General features: G+C 48.8%; 1 protein-coding gene across 1 annotated transcript in view; it reads left to right on the forward strand.

Annotated features, from left to right (window-relative positions):
* LOC115106130 (PRKC apoptosis WT1 regulator protein-like) overlaps nt 1–23676 on the forward strand; it is a 105355-nt gene that overhangs the window by 76400 nt on the left and 5279 nt on the right. The window contains exon 6 of the mRNA XM_065008324.1: nt 474–578. Within this exon, the coding sequence (XP_064864396.1) occupies nt 474–578 (105 nt within the window). The remainder of the gene's footprint in view (nt 1–473; nt 579–23676) is intronic.

Consider the following 23676-nt stretch of genomic DNA (forward strand, 5'->3'; position numbering starts at 1 on the left):
ATACAACATTGACAAATGTGCAGCGCCCTTGATTGCTGTGAGTATTGCATTGTAGTGTCATTCATCATGATAATGAAAGTATTACTTTGAAGCTTCAGTTACCCATGTAACTCGGGTAACTCTCCATAAAATAACATTTATCTTCCGCAGCCTGAAGATTTATGGTCGCCGTGGTATGGACATCATGCTACATTGTTTTGATGTTTTCTAGTTGCTATATGGATTTCCATGGAAACCAGTTTCACGCTTATCTGTAGTAAAAAACAAAGTTAAGTTGGAGAGGCGGATTCCTGGCGAGCCTTCATTTCGCAGCGTAAATATCATCTTGAAATGTGACCATATGTCCACATGGCTGAGGCTTCTATATTTGTTCTCTCTCGGTCTCTGGCTCTCTGTCTGTGTATGTGGACCATACCAAAGTGCTGCAGGATGTGTTCTAACGTTAACAGAGCTCTTTGCCCCTTCTTCCTCAGGAGCTGGCCAGACAGAGGCAGGAGAACGGGCAGCTGCTGAAAGCCCACCAGGATAAAGACGACCTGATTGGAAAGCTGAAGGAGGAGATTGACTTGCTGAATAGAGTGAGTGTTGGAGAGGGTTCGGCCAGGGTTGAGAGGGTAGAGTTGGGCTAGGCTGGGGAGTGTTGGAGAGGGTCAACCAGGGTTGACAGGGTAGAGGTGGGGTAGATTGTTGGGGAGGGTCAACCAGGGTTGACAGGGTAGAGTTGGGGTAGATTGTTGGGGAGGGTCAACCAGGGTTGACAGGGTAGAGGTGGGCTAGAGTGGAGAGTGTTGGAGACTGTCATACAGGGTTGAGAGGGTAGAGGCGGGTAGGCTGGGGAGTGTTGGAGAGAGTCAACCAGGGTTGACAGGGTAGATGTGGACTAGGGTGGGCAGCCTCTAAGGCACTGAGAGTTTAAGGTATTTTGAAGAGGTTACTATACAGATGTTACAAAGTAACAAGGCTAGATCTACTTTCACAATTATTCAAATCAAATTTTATTGGTCACATACACATGGTTAGCAGATGTTATTGCGAGTGTAGCGATATACTTGTGCTTCTAGTTCCGACAGTGCAGCAATATCTAACATGTAGTTTAACAATTCCACAACGACTATCTAATACCCACAAATCTAAGTAAGAAATGGAAGAAGAATATAAAGATATGGATGAGTGATAACCGAGTGGCATAGGTAAGATGTAATAGATGGTATAAAATACAGTATATACATAAGAAATGAGTAATGCAAGATATGTAAACATTATTAAAGTGGCATTATAAAAGTCACTAGTGATCCATTTATTAAAATGGCCAATGATTTCAAGTCTATGTAGGCAGCAGCCTCCCTGTGTTAGTGATGGCTGTTTTACAATCTGATGCAATCTAAGATAGAAGCTGTTTTTCAGTCTCTCGGTCCCGGCTTTGATGCACCTGTACTGACCTTGCCTTCTGGATGATAGCGGGGCGGACAGGCAGTGGCTCGGGTGGTTGATGTCCTTGATGATCTTTTTGGCCTTCCTGTGACATCGGGTGCTGTAGGTGTCCTGGAGGGCTAGTAGTTTGCCCCCGGCGATGCGTTGTGCAGACTGCACCACCCTCTGGAAAGCCTTGCAGTTGTGGGCAGTGCAGTTGCTGTATCAGGCGGTGATACTTCCCGACAGGATGCTGTCAATTGTATTATAAATAAATAGTATGCTACTTAAATGATAATGTATGGTGCCCTTCTAGTCTAGAACACAGGTATACCTATGTGTTTTTTTTTCCCATAATCCTTTGATGGACAACTCTTATCTTGCCACGTCTAACTGCCACAGTTAAAGATGCACTATGCAGAAATAGCTCTGCCATTTCCTGGTTGCAAAAATTCAAATAGTTCGCTTAATTTCAGTTTGTGGCAACTGGCAAGTATAGTGTAGAGAATCATTGTACCATTTAAACAGCTGGGAAATACATTTTTCATAACCCCAAATATTTTATTTTCAGTATTAAAGCTGAAAACTGAAAGAGAAAAAATGCAAAAATGTAACTTAAGGGAAGCATATAAATAGCACACGTAGAACAGATCTACCACTTCGACTTGCTTTCAATGAGAATTACTGATCTATAACACACACTTCTATGTGAATTGGTCAGGCCACCCAAAAAGTTACATATTGCAACTTTAATCTTATTATAGTTTCTCTTAATTGTCAGTTGAAAGCTTGTCATTTTTAGTGACTGTGTACTGCAGAGGAAACTTGGAGTAATTCAGTCTCTCACAGCTGTGTTGAGTGAAGCCGAGGACTGAATAGAACCGATTGCCAAATTACCACGTCGCTATCTGCAGGCAATCAGCTTGATATTGTAAAGCTGCTTCTCGGATAAGCAGAAGATTACAATTATCCAGCGCTTGCAAGGATTAACACTTGCACAGGCATCCCCCCCCAAAAGTCATTTTCTCATGTTCTCTCTCTCCATCTCCCGTACCCCAACCTCTGAACTGGATCTGATTGGTGTTTTATCAACATTTTAAACTCATTGTCCACCACACGGGTCGTAACCCCATCCGATTTTAGTCTACAGAGCCTGAAGTAAACGATATGCACACCCTTTCGAGGTGCAGAGCTCTTCAGTTCCACTCCCCTGCACCCCATGGCAGTTTGGAGAAACAACTTTTTAGTTTCGCTCTGTGCCTCCTGACTTAAAACGGCTCCCCTTTTCAAAACATGACATGTTCCCTTCCCTGACAGAGTTTATCGGATCTAGTCTGAAGAAAACACTAGGCCCCTGCTATAAGTCAAGAGTCCTTATGCCAATCAACATCCTACATGCTGTGGTTAAGAGAAACCCTTGTAGTGTGGAGTACGAGTCTGATTTCAATCATCCCTGATATGTAACGTGACTTATAACCACTAGGGTTATCAGCCTATAATTAATTCATCATTAGTCAAGAGTTACTACATTTCCACTCCTATACGCTCCTGAATGTTATTTAACCATTTAACCATGCATTAGGCTAAATCCACAGACTCTGAATGTAAAGAGACAGCTGTGTCATGTGCCTCTTTCTCTAGAGACCAATTACATTGCTTCTCCTTGGCACCGGGGAGTCAGATCTGTGACAGCCTACAGGCAAATACCCCACACCCTGTCTCCATACATACTGTAGACCCACACTGTATACAGAGAGGCAAATACCCCACACCCTGTCTCCATACATACTGTAGACCCACACTGTATACAGAGAGGCAAATACCCCACACCCTGTCTCCATACCTACTGTAGACCCACACTGTATACAGAGAGGCAAATACCCCACACCCTGTCTCCATACCTACTGTAGACCCACACTGTATACAGAGAGGCAAATATCCCACACCCTGTCTCCATACTTATTGTAGACCCACACTGTATACAGAGGGGCAAATACCCCACACCCTGTCTCCATACATACTGTAGACCCACACTGTATACAGAGGGGCAAATACCCCACACCCTGTCTCCATACCTACTGTAGACCCACACTGTATACAGAGAGGCAAATACCCCACACCCTGTCTCCATACATACTGTAGACCCACACTGTATACAGAGGCAAATACCCCACACCCTGTCTCCCATACATACTGTAGACCCACACTGTATACAGAGAGGCAAATACCCCACCCCCTGTCTCCATACCTACTGTAGACCCACACTGTATACAGAGGCAAATACCCCACACCCTGTCTCCCATACATACTGTAGACCCACACTGTATACAGAGAGGCAAATACCCCACCCCCTGTCTCCATACCTACTGTATACAGAGGCAAATACCCCACACCCTGTCTCCCATACCTATTGTAGACCTACACTGTATACAGAGGCAAATACCCCACACCCTGTCTCCCATACCTATTGTAGACCCACACTGTATACAGAGAGGAAAATACCCCACACCCTGTCTCCCATACCTATTGTAGACCCACACTGTATACAGAGAGGCAAATACCCCACCCCCTGTCTCCATACCTACTGTAGACCCACACTGTATACAGAGGCAAATACCCCACACCCTGTCTCCATACCTACTGTAGACCCACACTGTATACAGAGAGGCAAATACCCCACACCCTGTCTCCATACCTACTGTAGACCCACACTGTATACAGAGAGGCAAATACCCCAGCACCCTGTCTCCATACCTATTGTAGACCCACTACAGAGGGGTACCCCACACCCTGTCTCCATACCTACTGTAGACCCACACTGTATACAGAGGCAAAACCCCACCCCTGTCTCCATACATACTGTAGACCCACACTGTATACAGAGAGGCAAATACCCCACACCCTGTCTCCATACATACTGTAGACCCACACTGTATACAGAGAGGCAAATACCCCCACACCCTGTCTCCATACATACTGTAGACCCACACTGTATACAGAGAGTCAAATACCCCACACCCTGTCTCCCATACCTATTGTAGACCCACACTGTATACAGAGGCAAATACCCCACACCCTGTCTCTAGACCCATACCTACTGTATACAGAGGACCCACACCCTGTCTCCATACCTACAGAGACCCAACTGTATACAGAGGCAAATACCCACACCCTGTCTCCATACCTACTGTAGACCCACACTGTATACAGAGGCAAATACCCCACACCCTGTCTCCATACCTACTGTAGACCCACACTGTATACAGAGAGGCAAATACCCCACACCCTGTCTCCATACCTACTGTAGACCCACACTGTATACAGAGGCAAATACCCCACCTGGTCTCCACTGTATACAGAGGCAAATACCCCACACCCTGTCTCCATACCTATTGTAGACCCACACTGTATACAGAGGCAAAACCCCACCCCTTTCTTCATACCTACTGTAGACCCACACTGTATACAGAGGCAAAAGACCCCTTCTCCATACCTGTAGACCCACACTGATACAGAGGCAAAACCCCCACCCCTTTCTCCATACCTATTGTAGACCCACACTGTATACAGAGGCAAAACCCCACCCCTGTCTCCATACCTACTGTAGACCCACACTGTATACAGAGGCAAATACCCCACCCCTGTCTCCATACATACTGTAGACCCACACTGTATACAGAGGCAAATACCCCACACCCTGTCTCCATACCTATTGTAGACCCACACTGTATACAGAGGCAAAACCCCCCACCCCTTTCTCCATACCTACTGTAGACCCACACTGTATACAGAGGCAAAACCCCCACCCCTTTCTCCATACCTATTGTAGACCCACACTGTATACAGAGGCAAAACCCCACCCCTTTCTCCATACCTACTGTAGACCCACACTGTATACAGAGGCAAAACCCCCACCCCCTTTCTCCATACAAAACTGTAGACCCACACTGTATACAGAGGCAAATACCCCACACCCTGTCTCCATACCTACTGTAGACCCACACTGTATACAGAGGCAAATACCCCACCCCTGTCTCCATACCTACTGTAGACCCACACTGTATACAGAGGCAAATACCCACACCCTGTCTCCATACCTACTGTAGACCCACACTGTATACAGAGAGGCAAATACCCCCCCCACCCCTGTCTCCATACCTACTGTAGACCCACACTGTATACAGAGGCAAATACCCCCACACCCTGTCTCCCATACCTATTGTAGACCTACACTGTATACAGAGGCAAATACCCCACACCCTGTCTCCCATACCTATTGTAGACCCACACTGTATACAGAGGAAAATACCCCACACCCTGTCTCCCATACCTATTGTAGACCCACACTGTATACAGAGAGGCAAATACCCCACACCCTGTATACAGAGGCAAATACCCCACACCCTGTCTCCATACCTACTGTAGACCCACACTGTATACAGAGGCAAAACCCCACACCCTTTCTCCATACCTACTGTAGACCCACACTGTATACAGAGGCAAAACCCCACCCCCTTTCTCCATACCTATTGTAGACCCACACTGTATACAGAGGCAAAACCCCCACCCCCTGTCTCCATACCTATTGTAGACCCACACTGTATACAGAGAGGCAAATACCCCACACCCTGTCTCCATACCTACTGTAGACCCACACTGTATACAGAGAGGCAAATACCCCCAGCCCTGTCTCCATACCTATTGTAGACCCCACACTGTATACAGAGGGGCAAATACCCCACACCCTGTCTCCATACATACTGTAGACCCACACTGTATACAGAGAGGCAAATACCCCACACCCTGTCTCCATACCTATTGTAGACCCACACTGTATACAGAGGGGCAAATACCCCACACCCTGTCTCCATACCTGTATACAGAGGCAAATATTGTAGACCCACACTGTATACAGAGAGTCAAATACCCCACACCCTGTCTCCATACATACTGTAGACCCACACTGTATACAGAGAGGCAAATACCCCACACCCTGTCTCCATACCTATTGTAGACCCACACTGTATACAGAGGCAAAACCCCCACCCCTGTCTCCATACATACTGTAGACCCACACTGTATACAGAGGCAGAACCCCACCCCTGTCTCCATACATACTGTAGACCCACACTGTATACGAGAGGCAAATACCCCACACCCTGTCTCCCATACCTACTGTAGACCCACACTGTATACAGAGGCAAATACCCCACACCCTGTCTCCATACATACTGTAGACCCACACTGTATACAGAGAGTCAAATACCCCACACCCTGTCTCCATACTTATTGTAGACCCACACTGTATACAGAGGCAAATACCCCACACCCTGTCTCCATACCTACTGTAGACCCACACTGTATACAGAGGAAAATACCCCACACCCTGTCTCCCATACCTACTGTAGACCCACACTGTATACAGAGAGGCAAATACCCCACACCCTGTCTCCATACCTATTGTAGACCCACACTGTATACAGAGGCAAAACCCCACCCCCTTTCTCCATACCTACTGTAGACCCACACTGTATACAGAGGCAAAACCCCCACCCCCTGTCTCCCATACATACTGTAGACCCACACTGTATACAGAGGTCAAATACCCCACACCCTGTCTCCATACCTATTGTAGACCCACACTGTAGACCCACACTGTATACAGAGGCAAATACCCCACACCCTGTCTCCATACCTACTGTAGACCCACACTGTATACAGAGGAAAATACCCCACACCCTGTCTCCCATACCTACTGTAGACCCACACTGTATACAGAGAGGCAAATAACCCACACCCTGTCTCCATACTTATTGTAGACCCACACTGTATACAGAGGGGCAAATACCCCACACCCTGTCTCCATACATACTGTAGACCCACACTGTATACAGAGGGGCAAATACCCCACACCCTGTCTCCATACCTACTGTAGACCCACACTGTATACAGAGAGGCAAATACCCCACACCCTGTCTCCATACATACTGTAGACCCACACTGTATACAGAGGCAAATACCCCACACCCTGTCTCCCATACATACTGTAGACCCACACTGTATACAGAGAGGCAAATACCCCACCCCCTGTCTCCATACCTACTGTAGACCCACACTGTATACAGAGGCAAATACCCCACACCCTGTCTCCCATACATACTGTAGACCCACACTGTATACAGAGAGGCAAATACCCCACACCCTGTCTCCCATACCTACTGTAGACCCACACTGTATACAGAGGCAAATACCCCACACCCTGTCTCCCATACCTATTTTAGACCTACACTGTATACAGAGGCAAATACCCCACACCCTGTCTCCCATACCTATTGTACAGAGACCCACACTGTATACAGAGAGGAAAATACCCCACACCCTGTCTCCCATACCTATTGTAGACCCACACTGTATACAGAGAGGCAAATAGCCCCACCCCCACCCTGTCTCCATACCTACTGTAGACCCACACTGTATACAGAGGCAAATACCCCACACCCTGTCTCCATACCTACTGTAGACCCACACTGTATACAGAGGCAAATACCCCAGCCCCTGTCTCCATACCTACTGTAGACCCACACTGTATACAGAGGGCAAATACCCCACACCCTGTCTCCATACATAATGTAGACCCACACTGTATACAGAGGCAAATACCCCACACCCTGTCTCCATACCTATTGTAGACCCACACTGTATACAGAGGGCAAATACCCCACACCCTGTCTCCATACCTATTGTAGACCCACACTGTATACAGAGGCAAAACCCCACCCCTGTCTCCATACATACTGTAGACCCACACTGTATACAGAGGCAAATACCCCACACCCTGTCTCCCATACCTACTGTAGACCCACACTGTATACAGAGAGGCAAATACCCCACACCCTGTCTCCATACATACTGTAGACCCACACTGTAGACCCACACTGTATACAGAGGCAAATACCCCACACCCTGTCTCCATACCTATTGTAGACCCACACTGTATACAGAGGAAAATACCCCACACCCTGTCTCCCATACCTACTGTAGACCCACACTGTATACAGAGGAAAATACCCCACACCCTGTCTCCATACCTACTGTAGACCCACACTGTATACAGAGAGGCAAATACCCCACCCCCTGTCTCCATACCTATTGTAGACCCACACTGTATACAGAGGGGCAAATACCCCACACCCTGTCTCCATACCTATTGTAGACCCACACTGTATACAGAGAGTCAAATACCCCACACCCTGTCTCCATACATACTGTAGACCCACACTGTATACAGAGAGGCAAATACCCCACACCCTGTCTCCATACCTATTGTAGACCCACACTGTATACAGAGGCAAAACCCCCACCCCCTGTCTCCATACATACTGTAGACCCACACTGTATACAGAGGCAGAACCCCCACACCCTGTCTCCATACATACTATACAGAGACCCACACTGTATACAGAGGCAAATACCCCACACCCTGTCTCCATACCTACTGTAGACCCACACTGTATACAGAGAGGCAAATACCCCACACCCTGTCTCCATACATACTGTAGACCCACACTGTATACAGAGGCAAATACCCCACACCCTGTCTCCCATACATACTGTAGACCCACACTGTATACAGAGGCAAATACCCCACCCCCTGTCTCCATACCTACTGTAGACCCACACTGTATACTACCCCCACCCTGTCTCCCATACCTACTGTAGACCCACACTGTATACAGAGAGGCAAATACCCCACACCCTGTCTCCCATACCTACTGTAGACCCACACTGTATACAGAGGCAAATACCCCACACCCTGTCTCCATACCTATTGTAGACCTACACTGTATACAGAGGCAAATACCCCACACCCTGTCTCCCATACCTATTGTAGACCCACACTGTATACAGAGAGGCAAATACCCCACACCCTGTCTCCATACCTATTGTAGACCCACACTGTATACAGAGGCAAATACCCCACCCCCTGTCTCCATACCTACTGTAGACCCACACTGTATACAGAGGCAAATACCCCACACCCTGTCTCCATACCTACTGTAGACCCACACTGTATACAGAGGCAAATACCCCCCCCTGTCTCCATACCTACTGTAGACCCACACTGTATACAGAGGGGCAAATACCCCACACCCTGTCTCCATACATACTGTAGACCCACACTGTATACAGAGAGTCAAATACCCCACACCCTGTCTCCATACTTATTGTAGACCCACACTGTATACAGAGGCAAATACCCCACACCCTGTCTCCATACCTATTGTAGACCCACACTGTATACAGAGGAAAATACCCCACACCCTGTCTCCCATACCTACTGTAGACCCACACTGTATACAGAGGAAAATACCCCACACCCTGTCTCCATACCTACTACAGAGAGGCAAATACCCCACACCCTGTCTCCATACCTACTGTAGACCCACACTGTATACAGAGAGGCAAATACCCCACACCCTGTCTCCATACCTATTGTAGACCCACACTGTATACAGAGGGGCAAATACCCCACACCCTGTCTCCATACCTATTGTAGACCCACACTGTATACAGAGAGTCAAATACCCCACACCCTGTCTCCATACATACTGTAGACCCACACTGTATACAGAGAGGCAAATACCCCACACCCTGTCTCCATACCTATTGTAGACCCACACTGTATACAGAGGCAAAACCCCCACCCCCTGTCTCCATACATACTGTAGACCCACACTGTATACAGAGGCAGAACCCCCACCCCCTGTCTCCATACATACTGTAGACCCACACTGTATACGGAGAGGCAAATACCCCACACCCTGTCTCCCATACCTACTGTAGACCCACACTGTATACAGAGGCAAATACCCCACACCCTGTCTCCATACATACTGTAGACCCACACTGTATACAGAGAGTCAAATACCCCACACCCTGTCTCCATACTTATTGTAGACCCACACTGTATACAGAGGCAAATACCCCACACCCTGTCTCCATACCTACTGTAGACCCACACTGTATACAGAGGAAAATACCCCACACCCTGTCTCCCATACCTACTGTAGACCCACACTGTATACAGAGAGGCAAATACCCCACACCCTGTCTCCATACCTATTGTAGACCCACACTGTATACAGAGGCAAAACCCCACCCCTTTCTCCATACCTACTGTAGACCCACACTGTATACAGAGGCAAAACCCCCACCCCTGTCTCCCATACCTACTGTAGACCCACACTGTATACAGAGGCAAATACCCCACACCCTGTCTCCATACATACTGTAGACCCACACTGTATACAGAGAGTCAAATACCCCACACCCTGTCTCCATACCTACTGTAGACCCACACTGTATACAGAGGCAAATACCCCACACCCTGTCTCCATACCTACTGTAGACCCACACTGTATACAGAGGAAAATACCCCACCACCCTGTCTCCCATACCTACTGTAGACCCACACTGTATACAGAGGAGGCAAATAACCCCACCCTGTCTCCATACCTATTGTAGACCCACACTGTATACAGATTGGGGCAAATACCCCACACCCTGTCTCCATACATACTGTAGACCCACACTGTATACAGAGGCAAATACCCCACACCCTGTCTCCATACCTACTGTAGACCCACACTGTATACAGAGAGGCAAATACCCCACACCCTGTCTCCATACATACTGTAGACCCACACTGTATACAGAGGCAAATACCCCACACCCTGTCTCCCATACATACTGTAGACCCACACTGTATACAGAGAGGCAAATACCCCACCCCCTGTCTCCATACCTACTGTAGACCCACACTGTATACAGAGGCAAATACCCCACACCCTGTCTCCCATACATACTGTAGACCCACACTGTATACAGAGAGGCAAATACCCCACACCCTGTCTCCCATACCTACTGTAGACCCACACTGTATACAGAGGCAAATACCCCACACCCTGTCTCCCATACCTATTGTAGACCTACACTGTATACAGAGGCAAATACCCCACACCCTGTCTCCCATACCTATTGTAGACCCACACTGTATACAGAGAGGAAAATACCCCACACCCTGTCTCCCATACCTATTGTAGACCCACACTGTATACAGAGAGGCAAATACCCCACCCCCTGTCTCCATACCTACTGTAGACCCACACTGTATACAGAGGCAAATACCCCACACCCTGTCTCCATACCTACTGTAGACCCACACTGTATACAGAGAGGCAAATACCCCAGCCCCTGTCTCCATACCTATTGTAGACCCACACTGTATACAGAGGGGCAAATACCCCACACCCTGTCTCCATACATAATGTAGACCCACACTGTATACAGAGAGGCAAATACCCCACACCCTGTCTCCATACCTATTGTAGACCCACACTGTATACAGAGGGGCAAATACCCCACACCCTGTCTCCATACCTATTGTAGACCCACACTGTATACAGAGGCAAAACCCCCACCCCCTGTCTCCATACATACTGTAGACCCACACTGTATACAGAGAGGCAAATACCCCACACCCTGTCTCCCATACCTACTGTAGACCCACACTGTATACAGAGAGGCAAATACCCCACACCCTGTCTCCATACATACTGTAGACCCACACTGTATACAGAGAGTCAAATACCCCACACCCTGTCTCCATACTTATTGTAGACCCACACTGTATACAGAGGCAAATACCCCACACCATGTCTCCATACCTATTGTAGACACCCTGTCCCACACTGTATACAGACAGAAAATACCCCACACCCTGTCTCCCATACCTACTGTAGACCCACACTGTATACAGAGAGGCAAATACCCCACACCCTGTCTCCATACCTACTGTAGACCCACACTGTATACAGAGGCAAATACCCCACACCCGGTCTCCCATACCTACTGTAGACCCACACTGTATACAGAGAGGCAAATACCCCACACCCTGTCTCCATACCTATTGTAGACCCACACTGTATACAGAGGCAAAACCCCCACCCCCTTTCTCCATACCTACTGTAGACCCACACTGTATACAGAGGCAAAACCCCCACCCCCTTTCTCCATACCTATTGTAGACCCACACTGTATACAGAGGCAAAACCCCCACCCCCTTTCTCCATACCTATTGTAGACCCACACTGTATACAGAGGCAAATACCCCACACCCTGTCTCCCATACCTATTGTAGACCTACACTGTATACAGAGGCAAATACCCCACACCCTGTCTCCCATACCTATTGTAGACCCACACTGTATACAGAGAGGAAAATACCCCACACCCTGTCTCCCATACCTATTGTAGACCCACACTGTATACAGAGAGGCAAATACCCCACACCCTGTCTCCATACCTACTGTAGACCCACACTGTATACAGAGGCAAATACCCCACACCCTGTCTCCATACCTACTGTAGACCCACACTGTATACAGAGAGGCAAATACCCCAGCCCCTGTCTCCATACCTATTGTAGACCCACACTGTATACAGAGGGGCAAATACCCCACACCCTGTCTCCATACATAATGTAGACCCACACTGTATACAGAGAGGCAAATACCCCACACCCTGTCTCCATACCTATTGTAGACCCACACTGTATACAGAGGGGCAAATACCCCACACCCTGTCTCCATACCTATTGTAGACCCACACTGTATACAGAGGCAAAACCCCCACCCCCTGTCTCCATACATACTGTAGACCCACACTGTATACAGAGAGGCAAATACCCCACACCCTGTCTCCCATACCTACTGTAGACCCACACTGTATACAGAGAGGCAAATACCCCACACCCTGTCTCCATACATACTGTAGACCCACACTGTATACAGAGAGTCAAATACCCCACACCCTGTCTCCATACTTATTGTAGACCCACACTGTATACAGAGGCAAATACCCCACACCCTGTCTCCATACCTATTGTAGACCCACACTGTATACAGAGGAAAATACCCCACACCCTGTCTCCCATACCTACTGTAGACCCACACTGTATACAGAGGAAAATACCCCACACCCTGTCTCCCATACCTACTGTAGACCCACACTGTATACAGAGAGGCAAATACCCCACACCCTGTCTCCATACCTATTGTAGACCCACACTGTATACAGAGGCAAAACCCCCACCCCCTTTCTCCATACCTACTGTAGACCCACACTGTATACAGAGGCAAAACCCCCACCCCTTTCTCCATACCTATTGTAGACCCACACTGTATACAGAGGCAAAACCCCACCCCCTTTCTCCATACCTATTGTAGACCCACACTGTATACAGAGGCAAAACCCCACCCCCTGTCTCCATACCTACTGTAGACCCACACTGTATACAGAGAGGCAAATACCCCACACCCTGTCTCCATACATATTGTAGACCCACACTGTATACAGAGAGGCAAATACCCCACACCCTGTCTCCATACCTATTGTAGACCCACACTGTATACAGAGGCAAAACCCCACCCCCTTTCTCCATACCTACTGTAGACCCACACTGTATACAGAGGCAAAACCCCCACCCCCTTTCTCCATACCTATTGTAGACCCACACTGTATACAGAGGCAAAACCCCCCACCCCTTTCTCCATACCTATTGTAGACCCACACTGTATACAGAGGCAAAACCCCCACCCCCTTTCTCCATACATACTGTAGACCCACACTGTATAGAGGCAAATACCCCACACCCTGTCTCCCATACATACTGTAGACCCACACTGTATACAGAGAGGCAAATACCCCACCCCCTGTCTCCATACCTACTGTAGACCCACACTGTATACAGAGGCAAATACCCCACACCCTGTCTCCCATACCTATTGTAGACCTACACTGTATACAGAGGCAAATACCCCACACCCTGTCTCCCATACCTATTGTAGACCCACACTGTATACAGAGAGGAAAATACCCCACACCCTGTCTCCCATACCTGCAGAGCGAGTCAGGAGGAGGGGGCCGGGGAGATGATTCGGAGAGGGTGTAGACCCACACTGTATACAGAGAGGCAAATACCCCACACCCTGTATACAGAGGCAAATACCCCACACCCTGTCTCCATACCTACTGTAGACCCACACTGTATACAGAGAGGCAAATACCCCACACCCTGTCTCCATACCTATTGTAGACCCACACTGTATACAGAGAGGCAAATACCCCACCCCCTGTCTCCATACCTACTGTAGACCCACACTGTATACAGAGGCAAATACCCCACACCCTGTCTCCCATACATACTGTAGACCCACACTGTATACAGAGAGGCAAATACCCCACCCCCTGTCTCCATACCTACTGTAGACCCACACTGTATACAGAGGCAAATACCCCACACCCTGTCTCCCATACCTATTGTAGACCTACACTGTATACAGAGGCAAATACCCCACACCCTGTCTCCCATACCTACACTGTACAGACCCACACTGTATACAGAGAGGCAAAAATACCCCACACCCTGTCTCCCATACCTATTGTAGACCCACACTGTATACAGAGAGGCAAAACCCCCCCACACCCTGTATACAGAGGCAAAACCCCCAGACCCTGTCTCCAAATACCCCCACACCCTGTCTCCCATACCTACTGTAGACCCACACTGTATACAGAGGCAAATACCCCACACCCTGTCTCCATACATACTGTAGACCCACACTGTATACAGAGAGTCAAATACCCCACACCCTGTCTCCATACTTATTGTAGACCCACACTGTATACAGAGGCAAATACCCCACACCCTGTCTCCATACCTACTGTAGACCCACACTGTATACAGAGGAAAATACCCCACACCCTGTCTCCCATACCTACTGTAGACCCACACTGTATACAGAGAGGCAAATACCCCACACCCTGTCTCCATACCTATTGTAGACCCACACTGTATACAGAGGCAAAAACCCCACCCCCTTTCTCCATACCTACTGTAGACCCACACTGTATACAGAGGCAAAACCCCCACCCCCTGTCTCCCATACCTACTGTAGACCCACACTGTATACAGAGAGGCAAATACCCCACACCCTGTCTCCATACATACTGTAGACCCACACTGTATACAGAGAGTCAAATACCCCACACCCTGTCTCCATACTTATTGTAGACCCACACTGTATACAGAGGCAAATACCCCACCCCTGTCTCCATACCTACTGTAGACCCACACTGTATACAGAGGAAAATACAGAGAGGCCCACACCCTGTCTCCCATACCTACTGTAGACCCACACTGTATACAGAGAGGCAAATACCCCACACCCTGTCTCCATACTTATTGTAGACCCACACTGTATACAGAGGCAAAACCCCACACCCTGGGCAAATACCCCACACCCTGTCTCCATACATACTGTAGACCCACACTGTATACAGAGGGCAAATACCCCACACCCTGTCTCCATACCTACTGTAGACCCACACTGTATACAGAGAGGCAAATACCCCACACCCTGTCTCCATACATACTGTAGACCCACACTGTATACAGAGGCAAATACCCCACACCCTGTCTCCATACATACTGTAGACCCACACTGTATACAGAGGCAAACCCCACACCCTGTCTCCACCTATTGTAGACCCACACTGTCTCCATACCTACTGTAGACCCACACTGTATACAGAGGCAAATACCCCCACCCCCTGTCTCCCATACATACTGTAGACCCACACTGTATACAGAGAGGCAAATACCCCACACCCTGTCTCCCATACCTACTGTAGACCCACACTGTATACAGAGGCAAATACCCCACACCCTGTCTCCCATACCTATTGTAGACCACACTGTATACAGAGGTCTCCAAATACCCCACACCCTGTCTCCCATACCTATTGTAGACCCACACTGTATACAGAGAGGAAAATACCCCACACCCTGTCTCCCATACCTATTGTAGACCCACACTGTATACAGAGAGGCAAATACCCCACCCCCTGTCTCCATACCTACTGTAGACCCACACTGTATACAGAGGCAAATACCCCACACCCTGTCTCCATACCTACTGTAGACCCACACTGTATACAGAGAGGCAAATACCCCAGCCCCTGTCTCCATACCTATTGTAGACCCACACTGTATACAGAGGGCAAAACCCCACACCCTGTCTCCATACCTATGTAGACCCACACTGTATACAGAGGAGGACCCAAATACAGAGGCCCCACACCCTGTCTCCATACCTATTGTAGACCCACACTGTATACAGAGGGGGCAAATACAGAGGCCCCACACCCTGTCTCCATAGACCACACTGTACACAGAGGACCCACACCCTGTCTCCATATACAGAGGCAAAACCCCACCCCTGTCTCCATACATACTGTAGACCCACACTGTATACAGAGGAGGCAAATACCCCACACCCTGTCTCCCATACCTACTGTAGACCCACACTGTATACAGAGGCAAATACCCCACACCCTGTCTCCATACCTACTGTAGACCCACACTGTATACAGAGAGGCAAATACCCCACACCCTGTCTCCATACCTATTGTAGACCCACACTGTATACAGAGGCAAATACCCCACACCCTGTCTCCCATACCTATTGTAGACCCACACTGTATACAGAGGAAAATACCCCACACCCTGTCTCCCATACCTACTGTAGACCCACACTGTATACAGAGAGGAAAATACCCCACACCCTGTCTCCATACCTACTGTAGACCCACACTGTATACAGAGGCAAATACCCCCACCCACACCCTGTAGACCCCCATACCTACTACCCCAGACCCACACTGTATACAGAGAGGCAAATACCCCACACCCTGTCTCCATACCTACTGTAGACCCACACTGTATACAGAGGCAAATACCCCACACCCTGTCTCCCATACCTACTGTAGACCCACACTGTATACAGAGAGGCAAATACCCCACACCCTGTCTCCATACCTACTGTAGACCCACACTGTATACAGAGGCAAAACCCCACACCCCTTTCTCCCATACCTACACTGTAGACCCACACTGTCCATACAGAGCAAAACCCCACCCTTTCTCCATACCTACTGTAGACCCACACTGTATACAGAGGCAAAACCCCACCCCTGTCTCCATACCATTGGCAAAGACCCCACACACTGTATACAGAGGCAAGGGTCAAAACCCCACCCCTGTCTCCATACCTACTGTAGACCCACACTGTATACAGAGAGGCAAATACCCCACACCCTGTCTCCATACATATTGTAGACCCACACTGTATACAGAGAGGCAAATACCCCACACCCTGTCTCCATACCTATTGTAGACCCACACTGTATACAGAGGCAAAACCCCCACACCCTGTCTCCATACCTACTGTAGACCCACACTGTATACAGAGGCAAAACCCCACCCCTGTCTCCCCACACCCCTTTCTCCATACCTACTGTAGACCCACACTGTATACAGAGGCAAAACCCCACCCCTTTCTCCATACCTATTGTAGACCCACACTGTATACAGAGGCAAAACCCCACTCCCCTTTCTCCATACATACTGTAGACCCACACTGTACAGAGGCAAATACCCCACACCCTGTCTCCCATACATACTGTAGACCCACACTGTATACAGAGAGGAAAATACCCCACCCCTGTCTCCATACCTACTGTAGACCCACACTGTATACAGAGGCAAATACCCCCACACCCTGTCTCCCATACATACTGTAGACCCACACTGTATACAGAGAGGCAAATACCCCCACCCCTGTCTCCATACCTACTGTAGACCCACCCCTGTCTCCATATACAGAGGCAAATACCCCACACCCTGTCTCCCATACCTATTGTAGACCCACACTGTATACAGAGGCAAAAACCCCTTTCTCCATACCTACTGTAGACCCACACTGTATACAGAGGCAAACCCCACACCCCTGTCTCCAAATTGTAGACCCACACTGTATACAGAGGCACACCCTGTCTCCATACCTACTGTAGACCCACACTGTATACAGAGGAGTAGCAAATACAGAGGCAAAACCCCACCCCTGTCTCCACCCTGTCTCCATACCTATTGTAGACCCACACTGTATACAGAGAGGCAAATACCCCACCCCTGTCTCCATACATACTGTAGACCCACACTGTATACAGAGGCAAATACCCCACACCCTGTCTCCATACCTACTGTAGACCCACACTGTATACAGAGGCAAATACCCCACACCCTGTCTCCATACCTGTAGACCCACACTGTATACAGAGGCAAATACCCCACACCCTGTCTCCCATACCTACTGTAGACCCACACTGTATACAGAGAGGCAAATACCCCACACCCTGTCTCCATACCTACTGTAGACCCACACTGTATACAGAGAGGCAAATACCCCACACCCTGTCTCCATACCTATTGTAGACCCACACTGTATACAGAGGCAAATACCCCACACCCTGTCTCCATACCTACTGTAGACCCACACTGTATACAGAGGCAAATACCCCACACCCTGTCTCCATACCTACTGTAGACCCACACTGTATACAGAGGCAAATACACCCTGTCTCCATACCATTGTAGACCCCCTGTCTCCATACCTATTGTAGACCCACACTGTATACAGAGTATACAGAGGCAAATACCCCACACCCTGTCTCCATACATACTGTAGACCCACACTGTATACAGAGGCAAAGAGGCAAATACACCCACCCCACCCTGTCTCCATACATACTGTAGACCCACACTGTATACAGAGAGGCAAATACCCCACACCCTGTCTCCATACCTATTGTAGACCCACACTGTATACAGAGGCAAAACCCCCACCCCTGTCTCCATACATACTGTAGACCCACACTGTATACAGAGGCAAAACCCCACCCCTGTCTCCATACATACTGTAGACCCACACTGTCTCCATATACTGTAGACCCACACTGTATACAGAGGCAAATACCCCACACCCTGTCTCCATACATACTGTAGACCCACACTGTATACAGAGTCAAATACCCCACACCCTGTCTCCATACTTATTGTAGACCCACACTGTATACAGAGAGTCAAATACCCCACACCCTGTCTCCATACTTATTGTAGACCCACACTGTATACAGAGGCAAATACCCCACACCCTGTCTCCATACATACTGTAGACCCACACTGTATACAGAGAGGCAAATACCCCACACCCTGTCTCCATACCTACTGTAGACCCACACTGTATACAGAGAGGCAAATACCCCACACCCTGTCTCCATACCTACTGTAGACCCACACTGTATACAGAGGCAAATACCCCACACCCTGTCTCCATACCTACTGTAGACCCACACTGTATACAGGAGTCTCCCATACTATTGTAGACCCACCCTGTATACAGAGGCAAATACCCCACACCCTGTCTCCATACCTACTGTAGACCCACACTGTATACAGAGGCAAATACCCCACACCCTGTCTCCATACCTACTGTAGACCCACACTGTATACAGAGGCAAATACCCCACCCCCTGTCTCCATACCTACTGTAGACCCACACTGTATACAGAGAGGCAAAACCCCCACCCCCTGTCTCCATACCTACTGTAGACCCACACTGTATACAGAGAGGCAAAACCCCCACCCCCTGTCTCCCATACCTACTGTAGACCCACACTGTATACAGAGAGGCAAATACCCCACACCCTGTCTCCATACCTATTGTAGACCCACACTGTATACAGAGGCAAAACCCCCACCCCCTTTCTCCATACCTATTGTAGACCCACACTGTATACAGAGGCAAAACCCCCACCCCCTTTCTCCATACCTATTGTAGACCCACACTGTATACAGAGGCAAAACCCCCACCCCCTGTCTCCATACCTACTGTAGACCCACACTGTATACACTGTATACAGAGAGGCAAAACCCCACTCCCTGTCTCCATACATACTGTAGACCCACACTGTATACAGAGAGGCAAATACCCCACACCCTGTCTCCCATACCTACTGTAGACCCACACTGTATACAGAGAGGCAAAACCCCACACCCTTTCTCCATACCTACTGTAGACCCACACTGTATACAGAGGCAAAACCCCACCCCTTTCTCCATACCTATTGTAGACCCACACTGTATACAGAGGCAAAACCCCACCCCTTTCTCCATACCTATTGTAGACCCACACTGTATACAGAGGCAAAACCCCCACCCCTTTCTCCATACCTATTGTAGACCCACACTGTATACAGAGGCAAAACCCCACCCCCTGTCTCCATACCTACTGTAGACCCACACTGTATACAGAGAGGCAAAACCCCACCCCTGTCTCCATACCTACTGTAGACCCACACTGTATACAGAGAGTCAAATACCCCACACCCTGTCTCCATACCTACTGTAGACCCACACTGTATACAGAGGCAAATACCCCACACCCTGTCTCCATACATACTGTAGACCCACACTGTATACAGAGGCAAATACCCCACCCCTGTCTCCATACCTACTGTAGACCCACACTGTATACAGAGGCAAATACCCCACACCCTGTCTCCATACCATACATACTGTAGACCCACACTGTATACAGAGAGGCAAATACCCCACCCCTGTCTCCATACCTACTGTATACAGAGGACTCCATACACTGTAGACCCACATACAGAGGCAAATACCCCACACCCTGTCTCCATACATACTGTAGACCCACACTGTATACAGAGAGGCAAATACCCCACCCCTGTCTCCATACCTACTGTAGACCCACACTGTATACAGAGGCAAATACCCCACACCTGTCTCCATACATACTGTAGACCCACACTGTATACAGAGAGGCAAATACCCCACACCCTGTCTCCATACCTATTGTAGACCCACACTGTATACAGAGGCAAAACCCCACACCCTGTCTCCATACCCATACTGTATAGACCCACACTGTATACAGAGGCAAAACCCCACACCCTGTCTCCCATACCTATTGTAGACCTACACTGTATACAGAGGCAAATACCCCACACCCTGTCTCCCATACCTATTGTAGACCCACACTGTATACAGAGAGGAAAATACCCCACACCCTGTCTCCCATACCTATTGTAGACCCACACTGTATACAGAGAGGCAAATACCCCACACCCTGTATACAGAGGCAAATACCCCACACCCTGTCTCCATACCTACTGTAGACCCACACTGTATACAGAGAGGCAAATACCCCACACCCTGTCTCCATACCTATTGTAGACCCACACTGTATACAGAGAGGCAAATACCCCACCCCCTGTCTCCATACATACTGTAGACCCACACTGTATACAGAGGCAAATACCCCACACCCTGTCTCCATACCTACTGTAGACCCACACTGTATACAGAGGCAAATACCCCACACCCTGTCTCCATACCTACTGTAGACCCACACTGTATACAGAGAGGCAAATACCCCAGCCCCTGTCTCCATACCTATTGTAGACCCACACTGTATACAGAGGGGCAAATACCCCACACCCTGTCTCCATACATACTGTAGACCCACACTGTATACAGAGAGGCAAATACCCCACACCCTGTCTCCATACCTATTGTAGACCCACACTGTATACAGAGGGGCAAATACCCCACACCCTGTCTCCATACCTATTGTAGACCCACACTGTATACAGAGGCAAAACCCCACCCCTGTCTCCATACATACTGTAGACCCACACTGTATACAGAGAGGCAAATACCCCACACCCTGTCTCCATACATACTGTAGACCCACACTGTATACAGAGAGGCAAATACCCCACACCCTGTCTCCATACCTATTGTAGACCCACACTGTACAGAGGCAAATACCCCCACACACCCTGTAGACCCCATACAGAGGCAAATACCCCACACCCTGTCTCCATACCTATTGTAGACCCACACTGTATACAGAGGCAAGTCAAATAGACCCCCCACACCCTGTCTCCATACATACTGTAGACCCACACTGTATACAGAGAGGCAAATACCCCACACCCTGTCTCCATACCTACTGTAGACCCACACTGTATACAGAGGCAAATACCCACACCCTGTCTCCATACCTATTGTAGACCCACACTGTATACAGAGGCAAAACCCCACCCCTTCTCCATACCACCCTACAGAGGTCTCCATACCTAGACCCACACTGTATACAGAGGCAAAACCCCACCCCCTGTCTCCATACCTATTGTAGACACTGTATACAGAGGCAAAACCCCCACACCCTGTCTCCATACCAGAGACCCACACTGCAAATCAAACCCCACACCCTGTCTCCATACCTACTGTAGACCCACACTGTATACAGAGGCAAATACCCACACCCTGTCTCCATACCTACTGTAGACCCACACTGTATACAGAGAGGCAAATACCCCACCCCCTGTCTCCATACATACTGTAGACCTCACACTGTATACAGAGAGGCAAATACCCCACACCCTGTCTCCCATACCTACTGTAGACCCACACTGTATACAGAGGCAAATACCCCACACCCTGTCTCCATACCTATTGTAGACCCACACTGTATACAGAGGCAAAACCCCACCCCTTTCTCCATACCTACTGTAGACCCACACTGTATACAGAGGCAAAACCCCACCCCTTTCTCCATACCTATTGTAGACCCACACTGTATACAGAGGCAAAACCCCACCCCTTTCTCCATACCTATTGTAGACCCACACTGTATACAGATGCAAAACCCCACCCCCTTTCTCCATACCTATTGTAGACCCACACTGTATACAGAGGCAAAACCCCCACCCCTGTCTCCATACCTACTGTAGACCCACACTGTATACAGAGAGGCAAAACCCCACCCCTGTCTCCATACCTACTGTAGACCCACACTGTATACAGAGAGTCAAATACCCCACACCCTGTCTCCCATACCTACTGTAGACCCACACTGTATACAGAGAGTCAAATACCCCACACCCTGTCTCCATACATACTGTAGACCCACACTGTATACAGAGAGGCAAATACCCCACACCCTGTCTCCATACATACTGTAGACCCACACTGTATACAGAGGGGCAAATACCCCACCCCCTGTCTCCATACATACTGTAGACCCACACTGTATACAGAGGCAAATACCCCACACCCTGTCTCCATACCTACTGTAGACCCACACTGTATACAGAGGCAAATACCCCACACCCTGTATACAGAGGCAAATACCCCACACCCTGTCTCCATACCTACTGTAGACCCACACTGTATACAGAGAGGCAAATACCCCACACCCTGTCTCCATACATACT

Source organism: Oncorhynchus nerka, linkage group LG23, assembly GCF_034236695.1.
Source record: "Oncorhynchus nerka isolate Pitt River linkage group LG23, Oner_Uvic_2.0, whole genome shotgun sequence".
Classification (NCBI taxonomy): Eukaryota; Metazoa; Chordata; class Actinopteri; order Salmoniformes; family Salmonidae; genus Oncorhynchus; species Oncorhynchus nerka.